This window comes from Ornithorhynchus anatinus, chromosome X3 (assembly GCF_004115215.2).
Source record: "Ornithorhynchus anatinus isolate Pmale09 chromosome X3, mOrnAna1.pri.v4, whole genome shotgun sequence".
In the NCBI taxonomy this organism is placed as follows: domain Eukaryota; kingdom Metazoa; phylum Chordata; class Mammalia; order Monotremata; family Ornithorhynchidae; genus Ornithorhynchus; species Ornithorhynchus anatinus.
In genome coordinates this window covers 1,997,831-2,016,248 of record NC_041751.1, presented here as the reverse complement: position 1 = coordinate 2,016,248, position 18,418 = coordinate 1,997,831, and the positions used below count along the sequence as shown (strand labels likewise).

The window sequence follows — 18,418 nt, the reverse complement described above, 5'->3', positions numbered from 1 at the left end:
CCGGACCCGGCTGGGAAGCCAAAAAACGTCCCCCGTCCCCAGCCCGGGGCGGTGACTGGCACCTTGGAAGCAGGAAGCGCCAGTCACCGCCATCTACCCTCCCTTGCTTTGAGGGCGAGGCTAATGACCACCACGGGCCAAGGGCATTTAAAGTAAAGCGGCGCCAGAAACTACAGATCTAACAGTAGTCCCGACACGGTAATAATTATTATCATAACAGCGATGATAACGGCGTTCATTAAATGCTTACTATACGCCAAGCACTGGCGTTAGCGCTAGGGCCGGCGGCCCGCTCCTCCTCCCCGACCCACCCCCCCTTCCCGCCCCGGGGCATTTGTCTATCTACGTACCTAGCTATCATTCTATTTATCTGATTAATAAGGTGTATCTGTATCAACGTATATTATTAATTATATCACGTACGATTAATATACTGTAATTAATATCATTTTATATTCCTTGAATAATGTACATAATAATGTGTAGAGAAGCAGAAGGAGCTTCTCAGCGGAAAGAGCGCGGGCTGGGGACTCAGAGGTCATGGGTTCGAATCCCGGCTCCGCCGCCTGTCAGCTGTGTGACTTTGGGCAAGTCGCTTCACTTCTCTGGGCCTCGGTTCCCTCAGTTGTAAAATGGGGATGAAGACTGTGAGCCCCGCGTGGGACAACCTGATCGCCTTGTATCCTCCCCAGCGCTTAGAACAGCGCTTTGCGCATAGTAAGCGCTTAACAAATGCTATCATCATCATTATTATCCTTGTGATATATCTATAATTCTATTTATTCATATTGATGCTCTTGATGCCTGTTTACTTGTTTTGATGTCTGTCTCCCCCCTTCTAGACTGTTAGCCCGCTGTTGGGCAGAGACTGTCTCTATCTGTCGCGGAATTGTGCTTTCCAAGCATTTAGCACACAGTGAGCGCCCAGTAAATACGACTGAATAAAATGAATAGCCTGAATGAACAGTAGCTTCTATTCCGGCCCCACACGGGACTCGACGTCTAAGGAGAACGGGTACTGAGATCCCACTCCGCAGATGAGGGAACTGAAGCACAGCGAAGCGAAGTGACTTGTCCAAGGTCACACAGCAGGTGAACGGCGGAGCCGAGATTAGAAGCCAGGACCTCCGACTCCACTAGGCCACGCTACTTCTAACGTGGTAACTCTTGCGTAAAAAGGCCCTAAAATTGTACTGCTGTAAAAATGCAACGGAGGGCCACCCGACAAATCTTTCTTACCTAGCTTCTTAGTTCATGCATCAGCCCCAGAGAGGTGATCCCCCAAAAGAGAATTCACCACGTACACCTGTTTCATAAGTAGTGACTAGCGTCTCAGTGTTCCATTTTTCCAGGAAAGATTACTAAAAATAAATTCATTGACAGCTTTCCCCATTACCTTATCTACGGAAAAAAAGGGACCCAACAATGAGTATTTTTAAAGAAAAAGGATGTGACATCGGGACAATTTGCGCCTGAAACGTTTCCGTTCTCAACGGAGGCCTACGTTTTGGAACCCCGTGAGGGACAGGGGCCGTGATCAACCTAAATGGTGGCATTTGTTGAGCGCTTACTATGTGCAAAGCACCGTTCTAAGCGCTGGGGGGGGGGGGGATACAAGGCGATCAGGGTGTCCCACGTGGGGCTCACAGTTTTCATCCCCATTTTACAGATGAGGGAACTGAGGCCCAGAGAAGTGAAGGGACCTGCCCAAAGTCACGCGGCTGCCAAGCGGCGGAGCCGGAATTAGAACCCACGACCTCTGACTCCCAAGCCCGGGCTCTTTCCACTGAGCCACGCTGCTTTTCTAATAACCTCATAACCTTGTATCTACCTTAGGGCTCGGAACAGCGCGTGGCACACAGAAAGTGCTTAAGAAACGCCATTTGAACAAAAAATGGCCCCATCTTCACCTTGCGATCAACCCCACTGAAGTTCATCCTGTTTGGACGGGAACGTTTCCCCAGTGTGTCGACGGCTCTCCAAATTCCACTTCCGTCTTCCTAAAGGTTGAAACCCCCGCATCGTCTAGACCTCAGGCTCCCGCGGGCCGAGAAAACGACTGTTATTATCGTCCTGTTGTACTCTCCCAAGCGCTACTTGACCGTCCGCTATTTGAGGAGCTCTGCGATCGCGAAACACCGTTCCCCGGTTAACCGATCGACTGTGAATCTGACTGCTCTTGAAGCCTCCTAAGCAGGTCAGCAATAGAGATATTGAAGAGAAACGGTTCCAGGCTTGATCTCTGTAGGTTATCAGGTTGATCCCAGCCCCCGTCCCTCACGGGGCTCAAAATCTAGGCTTCCGTCGAGATCTCTGTAGCAGATCCCTAGATCTGTCCCTTTAGGCAGGCCTCTCTTCATTCCTTAGAGGTTGACGTGGATAAAAGAGCATTTCTCCTCAGGCAAAATCCCGTCTTTCCAGACTGACTGGAGAAAACTACAGCGCGCAGAGCACCGCTCTAGCTCAGTCAATCAGCGGTATTTTTTGAGTGCTTACCGTGGACTGTACTAAGCGCTCAGGAGAGTAATAGTAATAATAATGTTGGTATCTGTTAAGCGCTTACTGTGTGCCGACCACCGTTCTAAGCGCTGGGGGAGACACAGGGGAATCGGACTGTCCCACGCGAGGCTCACGGTCTTCAGCCCCATTTTACAGATGAGGGAACTGAGGCCCAGAGAAGTGAAGTCACTTGCCCCCGGTCCCCCAGCTGACAGGCGGCAGAGCCGGGAGTCGAACCCACGACCTCGGACTCCGAAGCCCGGGCTCTTTTCCGCTGAGCCACGCTGCTTCCCGATACAACAATGTAACACACTCCCTGTCGACAACGAGCTTCCGGTCTGGGAGGGTGGTGCTTGGGAATCTTCCAGGAAAAGTACAAAAGGCAGTCGAGGCGCTTATCAGCTAGGAAATGTAATCTCAGCGAAAGCAATCAGACCGTAACTAGGCCACGACAGTTCTCGGTGGACATTTATGTGTTAGAGGTGTCTACAGGTCTTATCTGCTGGGGTGTTTTTACTGGTCGGTCTCTTTTTCTCCCCGTCTCTTTAAACCTGTCTGCAGGGTATCCGGGTTGATCGAGAGGGCTCTGACTCTTTCTCGGCTCTGCTGTCTCTTCACGTCCTTCTCCAGCCTCCGGGGTTTTACGAGAACTGAGATTTTGTTAAACATAATGTGGATCAACAGCTTCCCGCCTTGGATCAAAACCTACCTTCTTTTTTCTGGCAGCGGCAGGGAGAGAGAACGGGACCGACCGGATGAAGCGAGGGCGGACTCTGAATCCGTCCCCAGTTAATGGAGTTTTATGGAATTTTCAATGATCACGCCGCTTGTTTAGCGCTCGCGCTGCTCGGCACACTGCAGTTTCCTCCGACTAGTCTGGAAAGACGGGATTTTGCTTGAGGAAAAGTGCTCTTTCCTCCATGTCAGCCTCTCGGGAATGAGGAGAGGCACGACTAAAGGGACAGATGTAGGGATCTGCTACAGAGATCTCGACGGAAGCCTAGATTTTGGGGCCCGTGAGGGCCGGGGGCTGGGATCAACCTGATAACCTACAGAGATCAGTCCCGCGGCGATTTCTCTTCACTATCTGTTCTAAGCGCTGGGGTAGATACCGGTTTATCAGGTGGGACACAGTCCCCGCTCATACTGTACTCACGCTCCTGATCCCCGTTTTTTCCAGATGAGGTGGCTGTGGCACGGAGAAGTGAAGTGACTCGCCCAAGGTCACCCAGCAGACAAGCGACGGAGCCGGGATTAGAACCCCTGACCGTCCGACTCCCAGGCCCGGGCTCCATCCGCTACACCACACTCCATCTCCCACCCTGCGCCTTCTCGAACGTGGACGGTCCAGAGGGCGGAGACGCCCGCGCTCCTCGAATAGCGGACGGTCAGAAGCCAATTCGTGAAGGAAACCTATAATGATAACGTTGGTATTTGGTAAGCGCTTACTACGTGCCAAGCACTGTTCTAAGCGCCGGGGCAGATCCAGGTAACCAGGTTGTCCCACGTGGGCTCACAGTCTCCAGCCCCATTCTACAGATGAGGGAACGGAGGCACGGAGAGGTTAAGTGTCCCGCCCGAGGTCACACGGCGGACGAGTGGCGGAGCCGGGATTAGAACCCATGACCTCCGACTCCCGAGCCCTTGCTCTTTCCGCCGCGCCCCGCCGCTTCTCCGTCTTCTCCGTCCCGCGTGCGGGGAGTCCTTCGGACCGAATACGTTCTTCCAACTGGCCGTGAGGCCGGAGGCTTCACCTCACTGTGTCCCGTCACTTCTGCGGACCCTGCACTGTCGATCAACTTTCCTAGTCAGCAGCGAGCCACCTGCTCCTTTATTTCTTCAAACTAGGTCAGCCATCAATCTTTCATCTTCATTACTATTAAATCCGTGAGCCTCAGGCTCACACGAGCTGTTCGAAGGCGGAGGGAGCTGGGATTTTCTCTCCCTCGGGCGGGGAGGGGGATGGGCCGGCCCGTCCCTGGGGACTGGCACAGGGAGGCCTTGAGGACATTTGACAGACAATCCCTCTCCCTGCCTCCAAAGCCCCATCTCCTCCAAGAAGCCTTCTCTAATTCCTCCTTTCCTCTTCTCCCGCTCCCTCCTGCCCCGCCCTGGTTTGCTCCCTCTGTAATAATAATCATGGTATCTGTTAAGCGCTGACTATGTGCTGAGCACTGTTCTAGGCGCTGGGGTAGATACAGGGTCATCAGATCGTCCCACGTGGGGCTCACATTTTTGAATCCCCATTTTCACAGAGGAGGTCACCGAGGCCCAGAGAGGCGAAGTGACCTGCCCGAGGTCACACAGCACACAAGTGGCGGAGCCGGGATCGGAACCCACGACCTCTGACTCCCAAGCCCGGGCTCTTTCCGCTGAGCCGCGCTGCTTCTCTCTCTATTCACCCCTCCCTCGACCCCACGGCACTTAGGTCCATAGCCATCATTCATCTACATGTATATATTTTTTATTACGCTATTTATTTTGCTAATGAGACGTCCATCCCCTTGATTCTATTTATTGCTATCGTTTCTGTCCGTCCGTCTCCCCCCGATTAGACCGTGAGCCCGTCATGGGCAGGGACTGTCTCTATCTATTGCCGATCTGTACATTCCAAGCGCTTAGTACAGCGCTCTGCACACGGTAAGCGCTCAATAAATACTGTTGAATGAACTGACGTCTGCCTTCCCCTCTAGACTGGAAGCCCGTTGTCCGCAGGGAATGTGCCTACCAACTGTGTTGGTCTGGCTCTCCCGCCTACTTAGGACAGCGCTCTGCACACAGTAAGCGCTCAACAAAGCGCTCAACAAATACCAACGTTATTATTATTATAAATACCACGGATAGATCGACTGATCGAGCGAGCCAGTCCCGCTCCAAAGGCTTGACCCCGCAGCACCACAGCACGGGGCTGAGAGTCAGAAGGACCCGGGTTCTAATTCCCACCTCTCTCCTCTTGCCCGGGGCGGTCTCCCCTGCCATCTCCTCCCCGTTTCTCTGGCCCTGGAAGACCTGCCTCCTTCCCCCAGACAGCAAGGGAAAACCTGGCCCGGAACTGGTGAGGCATGAAGAGCTTTCCTCTCCAGAAAGCAAAACATGACAGAAAGTAGATACAAAGTGACAGGCCGGAGAAGGAGAAAAAAAAAAAAGTGGCTTTTAACTGGGAACGGAGTCGGTTTCTCATTATGACCCACACGCAGGCGGACCTTTCCGTCTCCATTCGTTAAGAGAGAGATGAGCTTTAACTAGAGAGGGCAGTGGCGGAGAACATAGACGTTTGACCAAAGACGATCAGAAAATATTTATTAAGCTTCTCCGTGAGGAAGTGTCCGTGCTGGACCAAAGCGCGCTGACGAGACCCTCTCACTGCCGACTGGGAGCTCTCTGCCTCAGTCTCCCAAGCTGCTCTTCCTCCACTCATTTAGGGGAAAAGGAGGCTCAGCTGGGACATCTGGTCGCTCTAGGGACGATGCGGACGGTCATTTGAGGTCACCGCTCCATCCCTTCCCCCTGTACTGTCCTCTCCCAAGTTCTTAGTCCAGTGCTCTGCACATAGTAAGCGTTCGATAAACACGACTGATTGATTGATTGCCCCGTCCCCGGCCGAGAGCCGACAGATCTCGCCCCGCGTGGCCGGGCCTCGGCTCAGTCAGTCGATCGTGTTTATCGAGCTCTTACTGTGTACTAAGCGCGTGGGAGAGTCCAGTAGAACAATAAACAGACAAATTCCCCGCCCGCAACGAGCTTTCAGTCGAGAGGGGGAGGCAGACGTTAATAGAAATAAATACCAGATAAAGGCAAAAGTGCTGTGGGGAGGGGAGGGTGAAGGGAGCAAGTCGGGGTGACCCAGAAGGGAGCGGGAGAAAAGGAAAGGGGGACTTAATAGTAATAATAATAATAATAATAATAAATAACGTCGGTATTTATTAAGCGCTTACTGTGTGCCGAGCACCGTTCTAAGCGCTGGGGGAGATACAGGGTCATCGGGTCGTCCCACGTGAGGCGCACGGTCTTCATCCCCATTTTACAGACGAGGTCACTGAGGCACCGAGAAGCTAAGTGACTTGCCCACAGTCACACAGCTGTCGGGCGGCCGAGCCGGGATTAGAACCCATGACCTCAGACTCCTAAGCCTGTGCTCTTCCCACTGACCTCGGGGAGGACATGTACTGCTGTACCGTACTCTCCCAAGTGCTTAGTACAGTGCTCTGCATACAGTAAGCGCTCAATAAAGACGACTGACTGGCTGACTTCCACTGTGAATTGCATCCGGGACAGGGTCTGGGTCTTATCTGCTTACACCGTGTCTATCCTAACTCTTGGCAGAGTTCCTGACGCATAGTGAGCACTTAAATATCATTATTATTTTTTACAATTACTATTTCTCATCCGTCAGATGGTGAACTCCATGAGGGCCGCAGTCTGTGAGTTTGATTTCTGTTGTACTCCTGTTTCTTCTCCCTAGATATCGTTATTATTTTTTATAACGATTATTTCTCGTCCATCAGATGGTAAACTCCACGAGGGCCGACGGTTGGGAGTTTGATTTCTGTCGTGCTCCTGTTTCTTCTCCCTCCCTTCATTCCTCTCTCCTTCCCTTCCTCTCTCCCTCCCTGGCCCAGAACCACTAATGTCAGCTGTGCAGATTCAGGCCAGAAATGGAATTTTCCTTAGGGAAATTATATCTTCGGACAGTATCCTCACCTTGTACAGACCCGGTCACTGCTCGGGTGGTTGGTTTTTTTTTTTTCCTTTCAGACTCTCTAATTTACAAAATTTAGTGGGAAAACTAATGAGGTTCTCATCTCTCTAGGCCTCTGCTTTAAACATAAGGCCGATGAGCTGGACAATTAAGGAGGCTTTCCCCCCCCCCCCCCTCGGGAGGCAGGTTGATCCAAACGGAAGCAGCACAGCGGTCGCTGCAGCTGGGATGAAACAGCCACAGTGAGCAGGTTTTCTGTCCCCGGAGTTTATCTTCATGTCCTTCTCCCCCTCTTAAAAAACACCCAGAACTATATGGTATTTGTTTAGCGCTTACCATGTGCCAGGCACTGGACTAAGCGCTGGGGTGGATCCAAGCAAACGGGGTTGGACACGGTCCCCGTCCCGCGTGGGGCTCACGGTCTCGACCCCCATTTTACAGAGGAGGGAACCGAGGCCCAGAGAAGTGAAGCGACTCTCCCAAGGTCACGCAGCCGGCACGCGGCGGAGCCGGGATTAGAACACATGACTCTGAGATCCCGGTGGATAGGGAACGGGTCGCGCTCTCCCAAACGCTTAGTCAAGTGTTCTGCCCACGGTGAGCATTCAATCTAATATATATCATTAATTGACTGATTGATTGATTTCCCACAAGCCCCTGCTCTCCACTTCTCTGCCGTCCACGGCCGTTCCTGGCTCCCTGATTCCTAACCGACGGCGGTATTTATCCAACACCTACTGAGGGCAAGCACTGTACTAAACGCTACACAGGGCTCACCGTCTTAACCTCCATTTCCGGATGAGGGAACCGAGGCCCGGAGAAGTGAGGCGACTTGCCCGAGATCACACAGCAGACGAGCGGCGGAGCCGGCATCGGAACCCGGGTCCTTCTGACTTCCAGGCCCGGGCTCTATCCGAAAAACCCTACGGTATTTGTCAAGCACTTACTAGGTGCCAGGCACCGTACTAAGCGCTGGGGTGGATCCAAGCCAACGGGGTTGGACGCGGTCCCCGGCCCACGTGGGGCTCACGGTCTCGATCCCCGTTTTACAGATGAGGGAACTGAGGCACAGAGAAGCGACGCGACTCACCCAGTCCTGCTTCTCTGGTTCCACCCACTCTCCTGCGGCTCCAGGTGGTAATAATAATAATGTTGGCATTTGTTAAGCGCTTACTATGTGCGGAGCGCTGTTCTAAGCGCTGGGGGAGATACAGGGTCTACAGGAGATACAGGTAGAGACGGAAGGTGCAGCGATCTGGCCAACTAAACTTTTGATCCCCAAGGACACGGGCGGGGTGATACCGAGCTCCCCCGACATGACGCGAGGAACGGTCTTAAGCAGTGAACTGGCGATCGGAAAGCCAATTCTACCTCTCTTTCCCGGCATTGAGGCTAACTGAATTTGCTTGGCAACCCTTCCCCTTCCCTCAGCACTGTGCTCATTTGTATACATCTTTATTACCCTGTTCATTTTGTTAACGAGGAGCGCATCGCCTTGATTCCATTTATTGCTATTGTTTTTGTCCGTCCGTCTCCCCCGATTAGACCGCGAGCCCGTCGACGGGCAGGGACCGTCTCTATCTGTTGCCGAACTGTCCGTTCCGAGCGCTTGGTACGGCGCCCTGCACACAGTAAGCGCTCAATACGTACTATCGAATGGACGAACTCCATCTCCCGCTCTCAGATCTGGCTGCGTCAGAGCCAGCAATCGAATAGGTCGACGACAGGCTCGTTAGGTTCTCGCCCCAAGGAAATCACATGAAAACGCAGCGACGTCCTCACGCTTCTTTTGCAAAGCCTAGTTTTAAAGATGAAATGTGGTCTTTTAGGACATTAGGAAAAGGAAAACCCATTTCCGTTAGGCGGAGCACCGAACTGCGTTTTCAAATGGGTTTGCTTTACCTGGAGTGCTGCTCTCCAGTGCCGAGCTACCTGTCACAGTCAACTATCAATTCCTGCAGAATGATAATAATAACAACGATGGCATTTGTTAACAACTTACTATGTGCAAAGCACTGTTCTAAGCACTGGGGAGGATACAAGGTCATCGGGTTGTCCCACGTGGGGCTCACGGTCTTCCTCCCCATTTTACAGTTGGGGGAACGGAGGCACAGAGAAGTCAACCGACTTGCCCAAAGGCACACAGCTGACAAGCGGTGGAGCGGGGATTTGAACCCATGACCTCTGATTCCCCAGCCCGTGCTCTTGCCGCTGAGCCACGCTGCTTCTCCCATCAGTACGTGTACAGTACAGTGCCAGGCACAGAGCAAATGCTTAACGGACACCATTAATAATAGTTCTTATTAATAACAAATTCCAGGGAGCATGATTTTCCTTTAAAGGAGATCAAATGCCCGGGAGTCGGGGACTTGGGTTCTAATCCCGCCTCTGCCATTCGCCCGCCGGGTGACTCCGAGCAAGTCACCGACTCTCTCCGTGCCTCGGCTTTCTCATCTGACAGTCGTGGGTCGAACACCTGTTCTCCTTTCCCCTCTGACCGGGAGCCCCAGGTGGGACGGGGACCCTGTCCAACCCGATTACCTTGCATCTACCCAGCACTCGGTAAGGTGCTCAGTACATAGTAAGTGCTTAACAAATACCACGGTGATCTGTGGCTCGGTGGAAAGAGCACCGGCCCGGGAGTCGGAGGTCGTGGCTTCTAATCCCGGCCCCGCCACTTGTCAGCTGGGTGACTTCACTTCTCTGTACCTCAGTTCCCTCATCTGTAAAATGGGGATTAAGACTGTGAGCCCCCACGTTGAATCCACCCCAGCGCTCAGAACAGTGCTTGGCACATAGTAAGCGCTTAACAAATACTATCATTATTCACCCTGGCATTCTTGAAGCAGCGTGGCTCAGTGGAAAGAGCACGGGCTGTGGAGTCAGAGGTCATGAGTTCGAATCCCAGCTCTGCCACTTGTCAGCTGGGTGACTGTGGGCGAGTCACTTCACTTCTCTGGGCCTCAGTTACCTCATCTGTGAAATGGGGATGAAGGCTGTGAGCCCCACGTGGGACCACCTGATTTCCCTGTGTTTACCCCAGCGCTTAGAACAGTGCTCGGCACATAGTAAGCGCTTAACAAAAAATGCCAACATTCTTCTTGGCCACAGCCTTGAAATTTCTTCTGTTTTCCTGGGAGTTCTCATTCCCGACAGTCCTCTGCTCCAGCGCTTAGAACAGTGCTTGGCACATAATAAGCGTTTAACAAATACCATTATTATCATTATTATTATTATCATTATAATAATTCCCGGACCGCAGCTGGTTCCGTCTTCGATGATGTCGCCAGCCGGAAGGGCCTTGGCTTTACTTGGGGATCCTGCCGCTCATTCGCTTGGGGATCGGACGGCAGTTGGCGAAGAATGTTGAAGATTCTTTCTTCCGGCTCACGATCTGTCGCTTGATCGCATAGCCCCAGTCATCCTCATCGACGACATTTTTTCCCGCGTGCTTACTTCGTGCAGAGCACTGTATTAAACGCCCGGGAGAGTACAACGCAACCGAGTCGGTAGACTCGTTCCCTGCCCACGACGAGCGCACGTCACGTAAGTGTACACCTTTCTTTAAATTATGTACATATCTTTAAATTATATATTATAAACTACTCGTTCATATTACTGTCTGTCTCCCCCTCTAGACCGTAATTACGCTCATTAAGGGAAGGCAAATGAAATGCGTCCGCTAATTCTGTTGTACTGTGCTCTCCCGAGCGCTTAGTACAGTGCTCTGCCCATAGCAAGGGCTCAAGAGATACAACCGATTGATTGACTGGTCCTCGACCCCTCGTCACTAAGATAAGGCCCCACTCATTCATTCATTCAATAGTATTTATTGAGCGCTTACTATGTGCGGAGCACTGTACCAAGCGCTTGGAACGGACAAATGGGCAACGGATAGAGACGGTCCCCGCCCTTCGACGGGCTTCCGGTCTAATCGGGGGAGACGGGCAGACGAGAACGATGGCAATAAATAGAATCGAGGCGATGAACATCTCATTAAAACGGTAGCAAATAAACAGAATCAAGGCGATGTACATCTCATTAACAAAATAATAGAAAATAATAGCCTTTTCCACTGAGAAAGTGGAAAAGAAATTCCAGCAATACCTAGGGTCCAAATATTCCGGATCTCTGCGGTCGCATCCTACCGACCCAATCTTCCCACCCGGGCAAAGAAATCCATCTGAAAAGACTGACGCCGCTGCAAAATGAGAAAATGAAACGTTCTTCCTTTGCCTTTTTCCAGCAGAGTCTGGCTGCTGCCGCGGGATGAGTCACGGCCCGGAACGCTCTCCGCCGACTTGGCCGAGAAGCAGCGAGGCCCAGTGGCCAAAGCTCGGGCCCGACGGTCGGATGGACTTGGGTTGCGACGCCCACCCCGCCACTTGCCAGCTGGGTGACTTTGGGCCAGTCACTTCCCTTCTCTGGGCCTCAGTTCCCTCATCTGGAAAACGGGGATGAAAACCGTGAGCCCCACGTGGGACAACCTCATCACCTTCTATCCCCCCGGTGCTTAGGGCAGCGCTTTGCACGTAGCAAGCGCTTAACCAATACCACCGTTATTATTACCGTCTGCTGCGTGACCTCGGGCAAGCCACTTCTCTGAGCCTCGGCTACCTCATCCGTAAAATGGGGATCGGGACTGTGAGCTCTACGGGGGACGGGGACCGCGGCCGGTCCGATTTTGCTCGTCTCCACCCTGGCGCTTAGTACGGTGCCCGGCACGTAGTGAGCGCTTAACAGATATCGTTACCATTATCGACGCAGGACAAAACACAGAACTGCCTCTCTGCAACCAGAACCACTCAGAGGATCAATCGGTCAGTCACGCGGGCGGATACAGTGAGCGCTTACCGTGGGGCGAGCGCCGTACCGAGCGCTTGGGAGAGTCACATCCCCACAGCGAGCTTACAGTCCAAAAGGACCATCCGGGGAAAAGCCCTCGGCCTTGGTCGGCTGCCTCCCCGATCACCGGTGAGTTGGAGGAGCTATCCCAGAGCACGGGGAGCCGTGAGATTTCTCCCACCTTCTAGCCCCCGGCCCCAAGAAGACCAGGCTGCCCTCGCGTACACTCTTCCATTCCCGCACAACATCAGAGGCAGACCGCTGCGGAGGATCCGCCGAAAATCCCAAACCCTACGTACCGATTACTACGTTCTGACCTTCCCGGCCGTCGCCTTCAAATATTTATTCCATCGCTAGCTGGCGTGCGTTCTCACTGAAACCTGCTAATGCTCTCCGGCGATCTATTATTTATCGCCACGGCATCTATTATACATTCTTCGCGAGGAGTCCCCGGTGCTTCTAGATGGAGTTCTTTCGGTTTACCCGAGGTTTCTTAAAGAGGCCGAGGAACTGCACCGCGTTCCAACCGAGGCTAGGGAGGGCTAGCCGACTTGCGTCTTTAACGCTCTGCTTTCGCGCTTTTCATCCAGAGGCATTTTACAGACGGGCTGGGGCTTCTGGTGGCACAGCGGGGAGACTTGGCTAGAGACCCCCCCCCCCCGGGGGAACCCGAGGGACCCGTGAGGGTGGAAGGAGCTAGTACTCAGCCTCGGTGACATACCTCCATGTTGTATGCTTCCACTGTCCTCCTCAAAGGATCCACAACCTGCCAGCAAATCAATATGCAAAGATCAATCAATAGCATCCCGCCAACGATCACAAGCAGTTTTTGGTCCTTAATGATCTGGAGGGACAAATAAGAAGAGGGGAAGCCAGCGGTGAATGCCGAAGTTCTGCTAACAACGAATGCACGTCAACGGGGGAGGGATTTCCGAACTCTTCCCCGCTCCCTAAACGAAACCGTTCGGGTTTCCCTTCCCTCAGCCCCACAACACTTACGTACGCATCTGTAATGAATGTATTTATATTAATGTCGGTATAATAATAATAACGACGATGGTAACTGTTAAGCGCTTACTATATGCCGAGCACCGTTCTAAGCGCTGGGGGAGATACGCGGTAATCAGGTTTTCCCGCGTGGGGCTCACGGTCTCAATCCCCATTTTACGTATGAGGTGACTGAAGCGCAGAGAAGTGACTTGCCCAAAGTCACACAGTAGACAAGCAGTGGAGCCGGGATTAGAACCCATGGCCTCTGACTCCCAAGCCCGGGCTCTTGCCACTAGGCCACGCCGCATCTCGTAATGGTATCGGTTAAGCGCTCACTGCGTGCCGAGCACCGTTCCAAGCGCTGGGGGAGATGCAAGGTCATCGGGTGGTCCCACGTGGGGCTCACAGTCTTCAGCCCCGTTTCCCAGATGGGGGAACTGAGGCCCAGAGAAGTTAAGTGACTTGCCCAAAGTCACACAAGTGGCGGAGCCGGGATTAGAATCCAGGGCTTCGGACTCCCAAGCCTGTAAGCTCACTGTGGGCAGGGGACCTATCGGCTCTGTTACTGTCTACTGTACTCTGCCAAGCGTTCAGTACAGTGCATCGCATACGGTAAGCTCTCAATAAATACCATTGATTGACTGATTGATTAATCCACTGCCACTCCCCCTTCCTCTTTTTCTCGAGCCCCAGAATTCCCCCGAATGTGCTCGGTCGTTACGACGCGGGCAGCGCCAGCTGTTTCCGTTGATTTCTAGGGTCTAAAATTCACGAAGGCACATGACGAGATTATAGACAGTCCTCAGTTGCATTTAAATTTAGATTACGGAGTTTGGACTGTAAACTCAACATGGGCGGGGAATGTGTCTGCTGATTCTATTCTTTTGTGCTCTCCCAAACGTTCGGTACAGTCACCTGCCCACAGGAAGCCCTTAATTAAGGACCACCGATTGATCGATGAACGTATGTAATGTGTGCGTATGTGTAAGTGTGGGCATGTATGTGGGTTTTCTCATCTTCGCACCCTGGTCAGATAATAATAATTATGGTATTTAAGTACTTACTATGTGCCAAGCGTTGTCCTAAGCACTGGTGTAGATACGAGTTAATCAGATTGTTCACAGTCCCTGTCCCACCTTGGGCTCACGCTCTTAATCCCCAAGTGCTTAATATAGCGCTCTGCACGCAGTAAGCCCCCAGTAAGCGACCGGTACGGTGCTCTGCCCAGAGTAAACGCTCAATAAATACGACTGAATGAATAAATACCACTGAAGTATTACTTCCTATGGGAAGGATTCTGTACATTGTCCTCCGGCTGTGTGCAGCTTTGCTTTTCATTCAGAGCCTAGAATTTTCAGTAGGTTTAGTGGCTGTCTTTTTCATTTAATGGCATTTGTTAAGCACTTACTAGGTATCAAGCACTGTTCTAAGCGCTGGGGTAGAGGCGGATTCACGGTCCCTGTCCCTCATGGGGCTCACAGTCTAAGTAATAATAATAATGTTGGTAATTATAAGTAGGAGGAGGCAGAAGAGCTACTGAATCCTCATTTTACAGTTGAGGAAACCGAGGCACAGAGAAGTGAAGTGACTTGGCCAAGCAGGGAAGTGGCGGGGCTGGGATTAGAACCCAGGTCCTCCGACTCCCAGGCCCGGGCTCCCTTTTATCACCCTTCCCTCAGTCCCGGGGAACTTACGTACACATCTGTATTTTGTGTATACATACCGATGTCGGTCTCCCCCTCTGGACTGCAAGCTCGCTGTGGCCCGGGAACCGACTCTATTGTATCTTACTCTCTCGAGCGCTTAATACAGTGCCCGGCACCCAGTAAACGCTCAGTAAATACCCTTGATTGACTGATTTATTGATTATCTCCTTGGCCACGCTGCTCCAGGAGCCCATCACCGCAGCGGGCAATACCTGGCCCTCACTCTGTACGGTGTTGTTGATGCGTGTCTTTTTGTACCTACTGATGATCCCGTCACCTCTAGACCGTCAGCTCATTTTGGGCAGGGAATGCGTCTGTTATATTGTTGTACTGTCCTCTCCCAAGCGCCTAATACAGTGCTCTGCACACAGTGAGCGCTCAATAAATACGACGGGCCGATCCCCCTGGCCGTGGACTTTTCATTTTCCAATAACCGTTCTCCTCTGGGCTATTTAGAGTATCGCAGTAGAGGGAGGAACGCTCTTTAGAATGAAGCTTTCTCCACTTATCGCAGTGTGGCCTAAACCCTGGGGCGTCTTCCCCAGCTCCGAATGGTATGTACCGAACAGGACCGCTAAGACGAGTCGCCGTCTTCCTCGCCAGCCCTCGCTCCTGCTGAAAGTTCGTCTTGGCCGGACGGTGGAGAGATAACGTGCGTCCGGGTCTGTGGCATCCTCGCCGGGAAAGGATTCTCATTCAGGCACACCGTCTTGCGGTGAATTAGCCGGAGTCATTAGCGCGAGTTTCGGTTCCGGGTCACTCCCGGAGCGGCTCGCTGTCGAAGTTCGGGCCGCAAAGGCCTTCTCGAACTTCGCCCCCCCCACCGTCCCCCCCAAAACGTGACCCTCCTACTCCGTCTCTTTCACTGCCCTTTCAGCGCCCTGCCCAAGTCACCGCCACTGGCCCGGTCCTAAATTACGGAGGGAAGAAAGTTGGATGCGCCGATCGCCCTTTCGGAGTGCGAAAACCCCTCTGCGGCACCCTCTGAAGGGTCGAGGGGTTTCTTTCAGAGGACCAGGCAACACGGCAAAGGTCGGAGTCGGGCAGCGCAGTGCGTTACTCACCTTTTTCTTCATTTTCACGTTTTTGAAAATCGCGTGGACCCGCCAGGTCTTTGCAAACATGGCTCCAAACGCAGTGGTGTAACCCACTGTGAGAATCCACGTCCGGACCTAGAATCCAACAGAAGACATGGGACTTGACCCTTTGGAAGGCGGTTTTAATTTTCTAAAAATACAAGCAAAGCAAATTCAGGTGAATCTGAATCTACACCTTATAGAGAAAGACCAAAAAAAAAAAAAAAAAAAAAAATGGGGGATCAAACATCGGCTAATAGTTTTCCTCACCCCGATCCCCCGTCCTCGACCTTTTAAAGATCTCCTTAATTTTACCACCAACCAATCAGAAGGCAGAATAGGGGAGGACCATCAAAGCCATAAGATAATTAAAAGCATGTGCATAATGTCGATGGAAGCTCTGAGAAAACAGAGTATCACTGGAGGGAGAGACGATTGAGGGCAAAACTTCACACTCATTAGCGAATCTCCCCATTTCTGCTCCCTACTGACCCTTTGGTCCTTCCCGCCTCAGCACTCAACTACTGCTCTCTTACCTCCTAATCCTTATACACCTAGTTTTATACTCGATTAGTTATTTATTTTACCCTCCGTAAAAACTGTAAAAGGTAAACTCCTCGAGGGCAGGGATCGTGCCTGCTGATTCTAGCGTGTTCTTCAAGATTCGCACGGTACCCTGCACACAGAAAGGGATCGATACTTTTGATCGATAGATCGATCGGCGGCCCCCTTTGCCCCCCAAGGAAGGACCGTCCTACAGCAGGTTAAGAATCAAGAAGCGTGAAGGAAGTGCAAGGGTGGGAAAAGTGGGATGGGAGAGGAAAGGGAGGAGAAGTCAAGGATCTGATGTGTCTCTTTTCTCTCTTCAGAGCAGCGAGGGGAAAGAGAAGTTGCGGCGGAAAGAGACAAGACAAGGAAAGCGTTTGTACAATCAGTGACTTCCGGTGAAGTCGAAAGGGGTGCTTTTCAGAGGACACTTTACGGGCTTTTTAAAAAATGATATTTGTTAAGCTCCTTGCTACGTGTCAACACTGTTCTGTGCACTGTGATAAGTACAAGCTAATTAGGTGGGGCACAGTCCCCGTCCCGCACGGGGGCTCACCGTCTAAGTAGGAGGGAGAACAGGCATCGAATCCCCGTTTTACGGTTGAAGAAACTGGGCCCCCGAGAATGTAAGTGACTTGTCCAAGGTCACCCATCAAGCAACTGGCAGAGCCGGGATTAGAACCCAGGTCCTTCTGACACCCAGATGCAGGCTCTCTCCACAGGGCTTATGTACAGATCTGTAATCATTGATTTTATATTGATATCTGCCTTCCCCTCTAGACTATAAGCTCGTTGTCGGCAGGGAATGTGTCTGTCTGTTATATTGTACGCTCCCAGGTGCTTAGTACAGGGCTCTGCACACAGTTAACACCCAATAAATACAACTGACTGACTCTCCACTAGGCCACGCACTGTTCTGTTTCTGTAGCGATCGGGCTCCTTTCTAGAATTTGCAAATGACGCGAATTGCCCTCGCCATCACATTGCCACAAAGTCAAGGCCACAGATTAATATACCGGATCAGACTCAAGCATCAAATCCAACACTTAACAGTATCCAAATCTCAACGTTTTAGCTAAGGGATCTCTACGGGATGGAGAAAAACTCTAACACTCACACAAAAAATAAGCCCAAGGAAAACTCCAGCCTCTTTACAGGAGGGGGTAAAGGAAATTCCCTTGGAAAAGAATTATTTGCAACACATTCAGAACTAAGTATTGGGTTCTATGGTAGATGGGGCTCCTTCGGTCCGAATGAATGGAGGCAGGAGTAAATTCTCCTCGTTTAATGGTGGGGACAGAGGAAGGTGACTATTTCAATTTTGGAGTTATCCTTCCGGTGACTTAAGGGAGAATAGCAAAGACCTCTTTCCCGGCCATGGTATTTTGAAGATATTTTGAATGCAGGCCCCGCGGGATGGAACGGCATGGTCCGATATTACAACGAAAGCTTAGATTCTAAACATGATAGTTAATAGGGTAAAGGACAGCCTTGTTTGCTTAGGGGAAAGACAACTTCACAAATTCCAAGAGAAGACCTTCCGGCTGGATGCGATTAGGGTTAAAACGATCAGGGGGGTCATAGAAGGCCACGGGCTAAATGAGTCACCAAGTCAATCAAGAAACATACTAAAAAGGGAACAAACGGGAGACCCCTCGAAGCAACCTTCCTACTCCGTGAAGCCTCATGAGGTCTTCCCTGGAGCTTCGGTCTTAATTTTGAACCTTCCATCACCAAAATGGGATATAGCAAACCTGGAGGCGGGGACAGGGAGGAATGAGAATCGAGAAAGACTGGGACTGGGGGTCCTGAAGAAAGGCCCAAGGCAACCCAGGGAGGCTTCTTGGTCTTCAGCCAAATAAGATTTTGCATAATATGGCGAGCGACGCCCTTCCATTACCTCCATTAATCTCCATTATCTCCAGTGTCTTGAGTTACAGCCAGACAAGTTTGGAGGAGAAATGAGAACGTGCCTACCGACTAAAGTAGCTGTAAGCCCCCGATTTGCATGACTCGCTGAAGACGCAAAATCTCCTTTTCGAAAGCTCTTCAAGAAT

General features: G+C 51.7%; 1 protein-coding gene across 1 annotated transcript in view; it reads right to left on the bottom strand.

Moving 5' to 3' along the window:
• GABBR2 (gamma-aminobutyric acid type B receptor subunit 2) overlaps nucleotides 1-18,418 on the bottom strand; it is a 211,613-nt gene that overhangs the window by 32,938 nt on the left and 160,257 nt on the right. The window contains 2 exon segments of the mRNA XM_029053600.2: nucleotides 12,765-12,887; nucleotides 15,804-15,911. Of these exon segments, the coding sequence (XP_028909433.1) occupies nucleotides 12,765-12,887; nucleotides 15,804-15,911 (231 nt within the window).